The sequence below is a fragment of the Delphinapterus leucas genome, unplaced genomic scaffold (genome assembly GCF_059928025.1).
Source record: "Delphinapterus leucas isolate spDelLeu-1000000601 "Yukka" unplaced genomic scaffold, BTC_Dleu_Yukka2 spDelLeu_asBTCV2_sq49, whole genome shotgun sequence".
NCBI lineage: Eukaryota > Metazoa > Chordata > Mammalia > Artiodactyla > Monodontidae > Delphinapterus > Delphinapterus leucas.
The window spans coordinates 3,377,656-3,394,356 of NW_028322258.1; the positions used below are offsets into that span (position 1 = coordinate 3,377,656).

The following is a 16,701-nucleotide window of genomic DNA, read 5'->3' on the forward strand; positions in this document are numbered from 1 at the left end:
GCCCCTAGAATAGATTTTTTTCCCTAAACATTCATTTAGAGATAAATCGTGTCTCACACATATACTTGCAGAGAGTTGAAGAAACAAAAAAGATGTTAAGCTCCTAAAAATGAAAAGTAGTAAAAGCAAAAATATAAAGACAATAAAATAATATATCTTAAAAGATAATACATAATGAACCATTTGTTTGTTTCCCAGAAATTCTAGATTAATTTTTTTTTAAATTTATTTTTCTTTCTTTCTTTATTTTTGCCTGTGTTGAGTCTTCGTTGCTGCGCACGGGCGTTCTCTAGTTACAGTGAGCAGGGGCTACTCTCCGTTGCAGTGCCCGGGCTTCTAACTGGGTGGCCTCTTGTTTCAGAGCACGGGCTCTAGGCACATGGGCTTCAGTAGTTGTGGCTGGTGGGCTTCAGCAGTTGTGGCTCCCGGGCTCCAGAGCACAGACTCAGCAGTTGTGGTGCACGGGCTTAGCTGCTCTGTGGCATGTGGGATCTTCCCTGAGCAGGGCCCAAACCGGTATCCCCTGCATTGGCAGGTGGGCTCTCAATCTCTGTGCCACCAGGGTAGCCCCTAGATTAAGTTAACAACAGAAAACTGATCAATATGCTTTTAAACATTAACAAATTAAAGAAAGGAAGCTATATGGTTGTGACAATACCTGCAGAAAAAGGGGCAATACAATTATATATCATCTTATGATTAGAAAGTCTTAGTAAATTAGGAAAGTAAACTTTTAGCTTAATATTGAGACTGTGCAAAAAAATTTAATGACATATACCAGAAGTAATATATAAAGTACATTTTATCAAATATCACAAAATGGTCTTTACTGGAAAAATAAAACTTTAAACCTTAGAGAAGACCTATAAAATTGATAGAAATATTATTTTTATAGACTGGCTAAAGGTTGCAAATTTCTGGGGAAAAAACAAATGGTTCATTATATATTACCTTTTAATATATATTCTTGCATTGTCTTTGTATATATATATATATATATATATATATATATATATATTTTTGCGGTAAGCGGGCCTCTCACCGCCGCGGCCTCTGCCGTTGCGGAGCACAGGCTCTGGACGCGCAGGCCCAGCGGCTATGGCCCACGGGCCCAGCCGCTCCGCGGCACGCGGGATCCTCCCGGACCAGGAAACGAACCCGCGTCCCCCGCATCGACAGGCAGACACCCAACCACTGCACCACCAGGGAAGCCCTGTCTTTGTATTTTTGCTTTACTACTTTTCATTTTTAGGAGCTTAACATTTTTTGTGTGTTTCTTCAATTATACTTTCCAAACTGATCTATGTATTTATATAATTGAAATCTCAACCCAAATAGAAATATGGTCATTTATATGTGGTAATCAAATTTATCACAGAGCTTATACATTCTTGGGGGACTAATAAATAAATGGGTATACAAAAATAATTATCATTATGTAAAAAGGAGATGAATGCTTATCTTACAACACAAACAACAGTTGATTCCAGATATGTCATTGGCTTAAATGCATAAGTGAAATTTATATATAGTTTTTGAAGATGATATAAGAGAATAACTTTATGGCTTTGGGTAGGGAATAATTTCTTAATATTCACAAGTTATTAAAAAGAAGAACATTATAAATTTAAGAACTTCTGTTGGTCTAGAGAAAAGAAATGGTAAGCCAAAGTGGAAAATACTTTCCACAAATATAACTCACAAAGAATTAGTGTTCTAAGAGAATATTTATGATGTATAAGTGAGTGAGTAAATTGTGTGTGTGTGTGTGTGTGTGTAAGAGAAAGACCACTAACAAAATTTTAAAATGGTAAAAATATATGAACAAAGATTTCACAGATATAACATGAATAATAAAGGGACATTAGAGAGCAGAGAAATGTGAATCAAAACCACAGTGACCAATTTGGAAAACATTCCAAAGTTGGACAAAACCAATTATTGGCAAAGATATGAGCAATGGGCACATTCATTAACTACCTAGCAACTGCTCGTCTTACAGCAAATTGCTGCAGCCACTTTGGAAAATAATTTGGCGTTATTTAATACAGTTGACAAGTGCATGTTTTATGACCCAGCAATCCCACTACTCGGTATACATCCTAGAGACAATCCTACACATATGCTTCTGCAGACATGAAACCAGAATTTTCCTTGCAGCCCTGTTCATAAGAGTAAAACACTGAAAACTACCCAGATGTCCATCAACCATGGAATAGACTGCAGCTGCATGAATCAAATTGGGTGAATCTCAAAAGCATAACATTAACTGAGAATAGCAAGCTGCAAAAGAATATATACTAATTTCATTTATATAAATTGACAAATGCACTAGAAATGAATGAACGAACTAACTAAATATATATACATACGTATTATATATCTTACATGGATAGTAAAACTCTAAAGAAAAAGAGAGATTTAATAACACATAACTTGGAATAAGTGGTTATTACTCCCGAGGGAATGAAGTTGACAGGGAACAAACAGGGGCTTTTAAGGTATTACCCTGACTTCTGAATACATTGTTTGGTTTATCATGATGATTTAATTGTACATCTAAGTTATATGCAGCAGTTGTATGTATATTTAATGACTTAAAAACATTTTTTAAATGCAATGCTAATAATACATTATGTGCACAAACACTAGAGACGCAGCCCATTCAAAAGGCAGAGAGTTCGGAATCAGAGGAAATCAAGGTTGAATAGTTATTGCACCACTTACTATGTTTGTGACCTGGACATTTTTTAAAAGGGAGGCAATAATATCCATTCCATAGGGCTGCCATGAGCACTAAATGAAATGAATGCAAACTGCAGGCAGAATGCCTGGCACATCGATGCTCAAATTGAGAATCAGCAAGAAGGAAATTAACTCTCCTTTACTGACAGCAGTTACAACAGAAAAGATGTGTTCGCTGCAGCAACTACATTGTAGGAGGAAGTGTCAAATTGTGAGTGAAAAATGCAATGGAGTAACAGCTTCCAATAAATAACACTGTAAGAAAGCAGAGTTTCGTCCTGCTCAGGCATGCATATACATAGGCAGAGGGGAGGTGTGATAGAAATGGCTCTCTTCTCACTGAGACTCTTTCACCCTCAGATGATCTGTCATTGTACGCAGAACACAGTGGCAGATTTATCCCCACATTTCAGGTTGCTCAGTAATGGTTCAGGTGAAAGCATTCAGGAGTGACATAAAGTGGGAACTCATAAATGACAGAGTCTATTACTGGGTGACAAGCTCCAGCCTAGTGACTTTGTATAGACTCTGCAGAAATGCTTTCATTGTCATGAGATTTAGGAGGAAAGGAAAATTCAATGATAACACTGGTCAGCACATTTAATGGCCTGATACTATTAGAAAAACAAAACCCTCCTATGGACAGAAGGCTAAACAGTTTAAAGTAATTGCTGTAATACAGAGCAATTACATTTACTGATGCAACTTGTAATTGTGGTGAAACCTAGGTGTACTTTATATTTTCCTTAATATTTCAAGGAATATTGCTGTTTCCATATTCTGAATAAAGATATTAGATTTTCACTCTGCTTTTATTTTGTATTATAATCAGAATGATGATTAATGGTGTCCTTCTCTACAATTAAATGATCGGTCAAAAGAAAAATATGTATCAATAGCTTATACGTGTAACTAGTATTCCCTGTAAAAATTGCTTTGAGGGAAGTAGTGGGGATAAGCTGGCACTTGGGCTCATGTAATTGTGCCTCATGCCATCTACCCTTCAGTGGTCAGTCATAATGGGACCTGGTTACTTCATAAGTTACTGTATTTAAATTTTGAATCATTTAAAAACTTTTAATGTTGGGGAAGTAATAATGCTGATGTCTATCCAATTATTAGTTTTACAGGGAACATTAGAATCTTTAAAAATTACCTATACATACTTTAATTCTTTTCTTGTTAATATTTCATAGGATTCCTCTTTGATGTTAACCTAAAATGTACAGATGACATCCTTCGTCTCATGTTTTCTGTGATATGCAAGCAAACAGCTGCATTATCACTTCAACTAATTGAAAAATTAATTTTAAATATTATTTTTGCAATAAATATATCATTATTTTACTTTTTTTCTGTCAAAGTGTTAATCAGTTTAGGTAAAAGCAGGAGTCAAAACCATAGGTCCAATACCTGTAAATTACTAGCAATTTGCCTTGATAACCTAGAAATAATGATCATCATTTATACAGGCATTTTTACACACATTAAATCATACTTAAATGATGAGGCATAAATACAACAACACAGAAAAAACGAATTGTGGAGAATTTTAAAGGAATTGGATAAAAAAGGATTTCTTAGGATTAACGCTGGATATAGCTCTACTTTATTGCTCTTTCAATTTTGTCACATTCAGATCTAAAGAAGATAAGCAGCTTTTGAGTAGGGTATCTCAGTAAATTGAAAAGCCTTAAAAAAAAGCAACATACAACTCATTAAAAGTCATTAAAAAAAAGAACAGAGGTTTTATATAGTCCTATAACCAATGAATAAATTGAATATCTGATTAAATTTCCACAGGAAGACCAATGAATTTCTCTGATGAATTCTTTGAAACTTACAGTGAAAAATAGAACATAAATCTTACACAAACTCTGCCAAGGTCAGAAAAAGAAGAAATACTTGCTAAAGTCAGGTCAATCTCTCACTTAAATGAGTATGCCTAAATCCTAAATAAAATATTTTGAACAATATACATGAACAACAATTCATCATGAACACATTGAGTTTTGTCCAAGAATGAGGAGTCCTTTGCAATTCAAAACTCTGTTAGTATAATTCCATTATGACTGAATCAGGAGAAAACATACGTGATTGTAACATTAAATACCAATGAAAGCATCAGGTAAAATTAGTTACCAATCTTAATAAACTAGTAATAGAAAAGAATTTCCATAACCTGATAAAGTATATTTACGAACTCCAGCAAAAAAATTACAATAAAATTGAAAAAAAGTTTTTAAAGTTTTCTCTCTGAACAAAGGAAGAAGGCAAGGAAGCCTGTTGTTATCTCTAGTAGACTTATTTTTTAGAACTCTTGGAATAAGGCAAACATTAGAAGAAAGCATAAAGCTATTATTATTGAGAAATATAATATTGATGAATAATTCAGTAAGTTGCTGATACACCATTATATTTATAAAATAAATGTATCAAGTTTTCTGAATATAAGACAAATGTGCAACAATTGATTGAATATCTATATACCAGATATAAGCCATATGGAAAGAAAATGGTAGCATCGACAGCGAAATCAAAAAGCATGAAATATATCCATATTAAATGTACAAGTCCTTTGCATTAAAGACTTTAAAACTTATTTATGTACATTTGAAAAGAACCAAATAAATGCAGGATGATATCCTATTCCTGCAATCAATGATTCAGTATTGTTAAATGTTAATCTGCTCAGATCATTCTAAACATGCAACACAATCACAAACAAAATTACAATCGGGTTTTTTTGTGGATATTGTAAAATACATATTAAAATATGAAGTATAAGTAATGCAAAAGCAATTTAATTAAAAAGAATTAAAGAGTTGGTGATTATTCTAATGACGATCACATTTATTGGAAAATAAATTAGGAAGCTATGTTTTGGATTAAGGATAAGCAAAAAAATCAATGGTACAGATTTGGGAGTCCAGAAACACACTCACACATATATGGTAGTGTTTTGTCAATTTGTTAAACATACACACACACACATATATAATAATGTACTAGTTAATATAATACTATATATATTAGAGTAAATATTCAAGTCACAAGCTGAGAAACAATATTTGCAAAACATATAACTGACAAAAACTCATTTCTAGAAAAATATATAAAGTCCCACAAATCAATAAGAAAATACAGAGAATCTCATAAGCAATCGACAGGATGGTTGACGAGGCACTTAAATAAAAAGGACATCCGAATGGCCAATTACTGTATGAAAATATTCCCATTAATCACAAGGGCAATACAAGACATAGTTGCCATGAGGAAAAATAAATAAACAAGATAACACTACACACCCACCAGGTCGCTACAATTAATAGGATTGACAATAAAATATATCACTGATGGAGCTACAATGTGGCAGGTAAAAATGGAAAACTGGCACTATCTATTGTTGACACCCATGCACCAACAATTTTATCCAATTATATGTACCAAATAGAAATGCAGAATATCAATATGTTCATTAAGAGACAAAACAAAAATACACATGGGAGCTTTATCTGTACTTGTTCTAAACTGGAAGCAAATCAAATATCTATCAACAATGTAATGAATAAATCAATTGTAATATATTCCTGTAACATGAAATTATAAATCAAAGTAAATTAATGAACTATTGCTATAAGCAACATCCCTGATGAATCTCATCAACCCATAAGTGGGCTAAAGGAGACCCTCACATACTTGCACGCACACACAAACATACACAACAACCCCCACCATGCACAATGCATACACACACACACAACCAGACAAAACTATCTAAGCTATTAGAAATAAAGGTAATGGTTATTTGGAAGGAGAGGCGGGAGAACATTTTTGAAGTGCTGTTCTATGACCCGTGTGGGTGTTACTTAAGTGTTCTCACTATGTGCAAATTAATTGAACTATATACTTATACTTTGTCCATTTTTGTATGTACATTGTATTTCGATTAACACATTTTAAGATAGTGCTATATGGAAGACGTATACATTGTACATGGGTACATTTTTTTCTAATTTAGAATGATATTATACATCCCCTAGAGACAAAGATAAAGCTAGCCAAGAATCTCTGCACACATAAAAGGAAAGGCTTGGTGCAGATGTATCGAGGAATATCTATTGTTTATCTAATGGAGTTGGTATAAAATCATTTTCACACTGAAAAATCATTACTAGATTCTTTAAAATTCAATTTGAGCAGGAAATTTTTAAAGAAAACTTTGAAATACAAAATTGTCATTTTTAAAAGAATTTAATCATATAATATTTCAAACATGCATAAAAGTACATAAAATATAGAGCACCATTTATCTAGATTTATCAGGTATAAATACTTCACAATCGTTGCTGCAAGTGTCGTTTTTGTTTAGAAATAAATGTGGAAGGTGTAACAGGTTCATACGACAAGCCCTTCCTTTCTTTATATAACCAGTGAAAAACTATTGTTCTAATTTTGATATTTATCTTTTCTTTGTTAACTCAACATTCATTTTTACTTTTGTTCATTTTCATTTAAGTAACTCTCATTGTTTCTAGTGTATGACTGCATCAAAATGTAATAGTGCATTCCCTTACTGATGGACAGTAAACTTATTTTTAGTGCTACATATCACATATATACAACTTTAAAAATCACCTAGTACCTAACCAATTAAAATGATAGGTAACATAAATGCTGTGAAATTAAGGCAAACAATTTGTTCTTTTTAAAAATATCAAAGACAATAGAATGATTGATATGAAATTATCACCTGATTTCTATTTATCTGAAATCAGAATGCTGTGATAAGCAATTTATTCATATATGTTTTTAATCATCGTAGATTCTATGTCCATCTACCTTATGGTAATAGATTTTTAAGATATAAACTATCAAGGAGTAAACATATCTACCTTTCTGTTTTATTTCTTGCTTATTTCACATATATCTGAGAGAATATTGGATCTATTTACTCTTTATCATCATTTGCAATCTTATACTATAAGATAACTTCCCAGTAAAATGAAAAGTTTTTATTTCTCACAGAAAGTAGCAGGGCTTTGAAAGTGACTAATGTCAACCTCAAAAAGTAACATAGCCAGTTACTTTACAAGCAAAATGGGTGTAATCTGGAAAGCAGGGAACTGCAGTTCTGGGGCAGGCAAGCTATAGTGAATCATTGGTAAGTGTGAAGAGATAAAAGGAAGGTCAATTTCTACTAGGTTTTAGGAGGAAATTGGGGAAGGTTGTTTTGAATAAAATTTCACTGGAGAAGAACAGGAGTTCGAGGTTGTGGCAGTTTCTTACTGGTGGTTAGCGCATTGTTGCTGGGGCAGGGAGGGATCTTCCTTTTCTGCTTCTTTTTTTAATAGATCTTTATTAGAATATAATTGATTCACAATAGTGTGTTAGCTTCTGTTGGACAACAAAGTGAATCAGCCATATGCATACATATATCCCCATATCCCCTCCCTCTTGAGCCTCCCTCCCACCCTCCCTATCCCACCCCTCTAGGTCGCAAAGCACAATCTCCCTGTGCTATGCAGCTGCTTCCCACTAGCTATTTTACATTTGGTAGTGTATATATATCAATGCTACTCTCACTTTGCCCCAGCTTCCCCACTCACCCTGTGTCCTCAAGTCCATTCTTTATGTCTACATCTTTATTCCTGCCCTGCCACTAGATTCATCAGTACCATTTTTTTTTTTAGATTCCATATATATGCGTTAGCATACGGTGTTTGTTTTTCTCTTTCTGACTTACTTCACTCTGTATGACAGACTCTAGGTCCATCCACCTCACTATAAATAACTCAATTTCGTTTCTTTTTATGGCTGAGTAATGTTCCTCGTATATATGTGCCACATCTTCTTTATCCATTCATCTGTTGGTGGACATTTAGGTTGCTTCCATGTCCTGGCTATTGTAAATAGAGCTGCAATGAACATTGTGGTACATGTCTCTTTTTGAATTATGGTTTTCTCAGGGTATATGCCCAGTAGTGGGATTGCTGGTCACATGGTAGTTCTATTTTTAGTTTTTAAAGGAACCTCCATACTGTTCTCCATAGTGGCTGTATCAATTTCCATTCCCACCAACAATGCAGGAGTGTACCCTTTTCACCACACCCTTTCCAGCATTTATTGTTTCTAGAGTTTTTGATAATAGCCATTCTGACTGGTGTGAGGTAATACCTCATTGTAGTTTTGACTTGCATTTCTGTAATAATTAGTGATTTTTAGCATCTTTTCATGTGTCTCTTGGCCATTTGTATGTCTTCTTTTGTGAAATATCTATTTAGGTCTTCTGCTTGCAGGATACAAAATTAATGCACAGAAATCTCTGGCATTCCTATACATTAACAACAAAAGCTCAGAAAGAGAAATTAAGGAAACAATCCCATTTACCATCACAACAAAAAGAATAAAATACCTAGGAATAAACCTACCTAAGGAGACAAAAGACTTGTACTCAAACAATAAAACATTGATGAAAGAAATCAAAGATGACATAAACAGATGGAGAAATATACCATGTTCTTGGATTGGAAGAATCAATATTGTGAAAATGACTATATTACCCAAAGCAAGCTACAGATTCAATGCAATCCCTATCAAACTACCACTGGCATTCTTCACAGAATTAGAACAAAAAATTTTACAATTCGTATGGAAACACAAAAGACACTGAATAGTCAAAGTAATCTTGAGAAAGAAAAACAGGCCAGAGGAATAAGCCTTCCCAACTTCAAACTATACTACAAATCTACAATAATCAAGACAGTATGGTACTGGCACAAAAACAGAAATATAGATCAATGGTACAGGATAGAAAGCCCAGAGATCAACCCATGCACATATGGTCACATAATTTATGACAAAGGAGGCAAGAACATACAGTGGAGAAAAGATAGCCTCTTCAATAAGTGGTGCTGGGGAAACTGGACAGCTACATGTAAAAGAATGAAATGAGAACACTCCCTAACACCATACACAAAAATAAACTCCAAATGGATTAAAGACCTAAATGTAAGACCAGATACTATAAAACTCTTAGAGGAAAACACAGGAAAAACACTCTTTGACATAAACTACAGCAAGATCTTTTTTGACCCACCTCCTAGAGTAATGAAAATAAAAATAAGCAAATGGGACTTAATGAAACTTAAAAGCTTTTGCACAGCAAAGGAAACCATAAACAAGATGAAAAGACAACCTTCAGGATGGGAGAAGATATTTGCAAATGAAACAATGGACAGAGGATTAATCTCCAATATATACAAACAGCTCATGGAGCTCAATATCATAAAAACAATCAATCCAGTTAAAAAATGGCCAGAAGACCTAAATAGACATTCCTTTCTTTTCTTAAAAGCAGGAGATGAAATTCCCATGTAAAAAATGTCCTCCCTCATACCAGAAGAAAAACAACATTCTTAACATCATGGATAAAAAGTTGAAACCCAGAGAATGTTACACAAAGAATTCTATACAAAAAGACCCTTTAAAAATTGCTTCTCTTCCGTCTTCCTTCTGATTATTCAGGCTGGTATGTGCATGAGAGCTTTCCCTTCTAAACTTCCTGATAATGTTTTAAATGAAGTTGTCTTTTATTTATTTTCACACCTTATAAAATTTAGTATAGTATAGAGTAGATTAAAATATTAGAATAAAGGAATGTAAAATAAATAATTCTTTTCCCTGTTTTCTTCACAATGTCTATTTTAGACTGTTCCTAGTCTAGTCTTGCTTTTATTCAAGACAGAGTCAACTTTAGATAATTCCACCGACATACCACATATTTGTTTTCTTCTTGAACGTAAGCTCTCCCATGTTTCTGCTTTTTTGGGGTATTCACTTTTCTTCTGTAATGCCCTCGTGCATGTGATATTAAAAATTAATAAACTTATGTATCTTTTCTCCTGTTAGTCTGCCTCTTATCAGTTTATTTCATAGAGACAGCTGTTGAACCTAGGAGGGTAGAAAGAAAGTCTTTCCTCCCCTACATCAGCTAGGGCTGCCATAACAAAATACCACAGAATGGTAGCTTAAACAACAGGAATTTATTTTCTCAGAGTTCAGAAAGCTGAAAGACCACAGTCAAGGTGCTGACAGCATTGGTGTCTCTCCTTGGCGTGAAGACAGCCACCTCCTTGCTGTGTCCTCACATAGCCTTTTCTTTGTATGCCTGTACCCCTGGAGTCTCTTCCTCTTCTAATAAGGACATAGTCTTATTAGATTAGGGCCCCACCCTTATGATCTCTTTTAACCTTAATTACCTCTTTAAAGACACTATTCCAAATAGTCTCACATTCTACGGTACTAGGGATTAGGGTTTCAACATATGAATTTGGGGGGGGGGACATAATTCAGATCATAACAATACATTATAAAGAAATGGACAAAGAAGGACAGTAATGAACTCGGAAAGTTAGGGAGTGATAATCCATATAAAATGGGAAAGATGTATAGGAATATAAGAATGATATTATTTTACACAGTTTGGTTATAATATTTTCTGTTTTGCCAAGGTGGGTATGTGTGTGTATACATGTCCATGTCCTTTGCTTTTTTTTTTTTTTTTTTTTTTTTTGCGGTACGCGGGCCTCTCACTGTTGTGGCCTCTCCCATTGTGGAGCACAGGCTCCAGACGCGCAGGCTCAGCGGCCATGGCTCACGGGCCCAGCCGCTCCGCGGCACGTGGGATCTTCCCGCACCGGGGCACGAACCCGTGTCCCCTGCCTCGGCAGGCGGACTCTCAACCACTGCGCCACCAGGGAAGCCCCCTTTGCATTATTTTTAAAATCAGAAACAAGAGCTGAATTTTTATTGAATGACTTTTCATTCATGTAATATGAGGTTTTATTCTAGATTGCCTATTTTCTTAGTAGTTATAGATATAAATTTAACTATTCACTGAATTTCATTTAATATTTCACTCAACATGTCATCATCTGTATTTATAGGTGTTTTCATTTTTATAATTTTTGGTTTTATTTTTATGATAAATACTACTTCACAAAATAAATCATTTTCCATCTGCTGTTATCAAAAATAGTTTACACAAAATGACAATTGCTTCCTTTACCTATTACTGCATCACAAATCTCCACAGCCTGAAGTGACTTAGAACAACAATTTACTATTTCTCATAATGCTGTGGGTTGTCAGTATGGATAGGTCTTCTGTGGGTCATGCCTGATGTTGCTCATATGGCCATAGTCGCATGATGACTTCACTAGGATTGGAGTGTCTCAGATGGCCTGATTCACAGGTCTGGCAGTTGAGACTGACTGTTGGCTGTGGTACCTCTGTTCATCTCCATCTTCCAGGAGGCTCTTCAGTTCATCTCCAGATGAATTCTGTTTTCTGCCAGGCACTTAGTGACAAATACAATTCTTTGCCTTCTCTCAAAAAACTTACAGTCCAGTTTGGGATAATTATATGTATTTAGATAAATTGTTTTATATGTTATGATAGAAGAATGCATGGTAATATGTTAGCGAAGATAGGAATTTATTTTTTAACTGTTTCACAAAGAAGACACATTTAAAGTGAATTATGAGTAGGTTTCCAACAAAGAAACAATGGGCATAAAATTAGTTTTTTTACTTCTTTCCTCTTAAATTTTAGCTTTTCTTGTCATTCTATCATTGGCCTCCTTATTTCTACTTCTGAATTCCTTATAATAGGAGCAATTATTGGAATTCAAAACTATAAACCACTGCTAAATGCTAATTATATATATATACAGACATATAAACAGGTGAATTTATAGACAGAGAGATTTTTTTCCAGCCAGGACCTGCCTATTAAATATAGGTACAATGATATCTATACCAAATCAAACTCCAGAATGTAATAACCTCCACTAGATTTCTGTAAACTTTAGAGGACTTACACAGTGAATAACCTTACTTGCACTAACTTATTCTTTTCTGTTACTTTCTTACTATCTGATATGTATTTTTTTGTTTTTTTGTTTTAATTATCGATGTCTGGGGGTCAACCCATCTTGAGCCTTTTATTTAAAAGAATCATTGTTCAATTAATTTCCATAAGTTTGTATTTAGCTTAATATTATATCAAGTTATTAATTCCTAATCATGGTTTTGAATACTAAACAAAGTATTTCAGGTAATAAGTAAACTTTAAAAGTTGCCAGATGCACAGTCAATATGATTAAATTAAGTATATTTCTGAATAGTAGCATCAAACAATTTAGAAGTAAAATTTTAAATACCATTAATAACATCAAAAATATAAAATCAGCAGAATACATTTCAGAAGATTTCTAAAACCTACAATAAAGGGTACAAACATTGCTGTAAAAACATTAAAGAAGTTCTAAATAATTGAACAGATACCAAATTTGTGAAAACATTGTAAAAGTATCAATTTTCCTCATATTCTTATATAGTCACTAAAATCTCAATGAAAATGTCTAAGATTTTTTTAACTTTTGTAGAAAGTGAGAAGGTGATTCTAAGATTTAGTTTGAAATGCAAAGAACCTACTGTAGTCAATATATTCTTGAGGAAGAATAAAATTGGAGGACATACATCCCAGATTTGACAAATTACTGAAAAAGCTAGTTATTAGCATCATAGTGTACTGGCATAAGAATAGACAAACAATATCAATAGTACTAAAATACATCCATATATTTGGGCACTTGACTTATATCGAAGATTAAAGAGGTGAAATTATGTTGAAGCAATAAATTAATGAAAGATAATTGAATCAAGTAATTTTATCTCTATAATGGTAAAAAATAAATAAAACTTGACAACTATCTTATACCATTCAATGAAATTGACAAAACTTAGTTCATAGGCATAACTGTGAAAAGAAATCTAAAGTCTCTATAAGAAAACGCAGAGGGATATCTATATGACCCTGCAATAGGTAAAGATCTCTAATATAGGAATCAAAAACACTGAAGAACTAGTCCTAAAACAAAAAATTAAAAATTGGCTTTATAATAAAGATTTTTTCCTTTGCCAATAAACCTCATGAAGAAAGTGAAAACACCAAAGAAATAGTAGAAGAAAATATATATTTGTTATATGTATGTGCTGTAGGACTCATATTCAGAATATAGAAAAGACTTCTCCAAATCAATAAGGAAAAAAATAAAAATAATGGGAAATGTCCCTTGAAAAGAATTTTCATATAAATTATATTTAAATAGCTAATAAGCGTAATAAATATAGTCAACATCACTATTCATCAGGAAAACACAAATTAAAAATACAAAGAAATACTGTTACATAAATACAAATTAAAAGTACAAATAAATACAGCTACTAGGACAACTATAATTAACTAAGAAAGAAACTACCAAATGTGTGGAATAGGTGGAAAAATTGAATACATGGCTGGTAGGGATGTAAAATTATAAAACTGCTTCAGGATAGCTGGCCATTTCCATTATTTCCACTCCTAAATGTATACACAAGAGAAGTGAGTCCACACAAAGACAAAAATATTGATAACATATTTATTCATAATAATAAGCATCTGGGAAAAACCCATATGCTTAACAATAGAGAATGGGTAAATTGTGGTAAATCTTATGAAGGAATATTACAGAGAAGTACAAAAGAATACACTTCGAATATATACAACATGAATAAACCTAACAGACATAGTACTGAGTGAAATCAACTCAAGACAAAAGTAGTAACTGCTATATGATTCCATTTATGGCAAGTTCTAGGATAATCAAATCTAATTGATGAGGAGAGAATTCAGAATAGTAGTTAAATCTAGGGGCTAGTTTAGACTGAGAAAGGGCAAGGAAGTGCCTTCATGGGTGCTGAAACAGTTCTGTATCTTGTTCTGGGTTGTGATTACATGGGAGAATACACATGTAAACATCATCATGCTGTATTTGTAGATTTAGTTCACTTCATTCATTTTACCATATGTATTTTGCCCCTTGATTTTCATAAGACAAGTAAATACTTACATATGTGGAAAATGTATCTCAGGCAACTACTGTTATAAACAAACTCATTTTTTCCCCGAAGAAATGTAATTTTCAAAACGAAGAAATAGTCTGATTTCTTCATTATCAAAACAATAAATCCTTATTCTTGTCCCTAACAATTGATATAAAATTTGTTCATCTTGTTGCTAATAATCAATTTGGAGATAATATTATATAATAGAAATGGTATCGTGTATAGTCTCCTAGAGAATTTGCTATATGAATGCTGGCAGAAGGGTGGACTTAAGTATGTTAAAAATATGAAGAAAATAATCAAGAGTATTTCCACAACGATATTTGAACACTAAAGAGTAGCCAGATGATCTAGAACTTTAAGTAGTTATGCCAATTCAAAGTTATGTTCAAAGAGAAATACACAGTTAAGCAAGTCAAGTTCATTATCAGAAAACGGCCTGTCTGTTCAGACATAGCATGTAGTTTCACACATTTCTGTTTCACCTTTTGAAAATTTCAGTCATTAATAGAGTCTTCTCAAAAAGCTTTAATCCATTGTGAGATTCTTTTCCTGATAAAAAGAGTATCATAATTACAAACTTTGATGTGGAAATTTAAAAAGCACATGGCAGACATAGTTCCAAAGTGTGTCTTCTAATTAGTCATTAGGGATGTTTTGGCTAATATTTCCTCACTAATGGTCTGTCTTTCTACAAAGTTTCAGACTTTATGGAAGGAACTCTTCCCCATAATGAGAACCTGCCAGCACATTAGTAGTATTTACCCTATCCTTTTAGAAATTCATAATTAATACATATATTGTCCTCTACATTTAATTGTTTCATTCTTTATGTAATATTAAAGAAACCCAAAGGATAATTATTTTACTTATAATTTTTTAAAATAGGGAAACTGAGGGTCACAGAGGTCAAAAGTTCAGGATTACAGTTAATAGGAAGTGGCAGTAAGGCTTGAAATCGTTTAGATTATGTTTCCAGAAGCTAAGTTTTATGGGAATGAGAAGATATTGTTGCTAAATTTTCTCAAATCATTATGGAATGTTAAAAGACAGTCTTATATATCAATTATCCACCATAAGCCTGTGAATCAGTTCTCACCATGCTGAGCAAAAGAATTGATTTAGGGTCAAAAGTCACAGATTGGATGTGACCTATATTTTTCATTTGAGTTCTTTAGTTACTGTCTCATTTATTGTGATCATCTACCATGAAAGATATTAAATTTGTTCTTGAAGTACTAACGATAACCCCTGAAAGGTGCTGTTATAATTTAAGCAGTGTTTTAATATTCATAGAAGGAATAAGTGATATGTAGCAAGAGAAGAAAGGCACCTTCGCTGTGAAGGATCTTACTTATTGTCTCAAATTACATTATTTAAGAGACAAGACTATAAATCACACAGAGGGAGGCTAATGAAATTTACCAATCCACATTTTTTTTGGAGCACTTGACTTAACTATATTGAGGTTAATTCTGAAATAAAAAGAATTTACTATCTAGTACACCGATTAATAAAAAAAATCACAGTCTAATGATGACAATTAAATACTGAATGCAAAAAGAAGAAATACAGTGTTATTTTGAGTAAGGTGATAGAGGTGTTAAGAAAAAATCAAATGGAAAGAATTAATGATTTTTTACTGTTCTGTAACACTGAAATTGTGCTAAGTGCTTAAATACCAACATTAACAAAGTTTTCTTTCACCAAATTAAAGATTTTCAAAGATATTGATAGTGACAAAATACTAAAATAATAATAGTAATAATAATGATCTTAATATTATTTCAATGTCAAATAAAACACAATATTATTCATTTAAAATCATGCTCAACTACTAATGTATGTTCTATTCTCCATGTTTCTATATCTTATTACCTGAACATGAAATAAACATTTAATATTTAATGCAAGACAAAAATTGGTATTTTGGACTTAAGGAACAAAAGCTAAGACATGGAAATTTAAAACCGTGTATACTATTAGAACTTAGTATTAAGACATT

General features: G+C 33.0%; 1 protein-coding gene across 1 annotated transcript in view; it reads right to left on the reverse strand.

Moving 5' to 3' along the window:
• Positions 1 to 258: 258 nt before the first annotated feature.
• Positions 259 to 16,701, reverse strand: part of LOC149743941 (uncharacterized) — a 118,783-nt gene continuing 102,340 nt past the window's right edge. Inside the window, exon 4 of the mRNA XM_089906018.1 lies at positions 259 to 570. Coding sequence (XP_089762144.1) covers positions 468 to 570 — 103 coding nt within the window. The 3' untranslated portion in view covers positions 259 to 467. The remainder of the gene's footprint in view (positions 571 to 16,701) is intronic.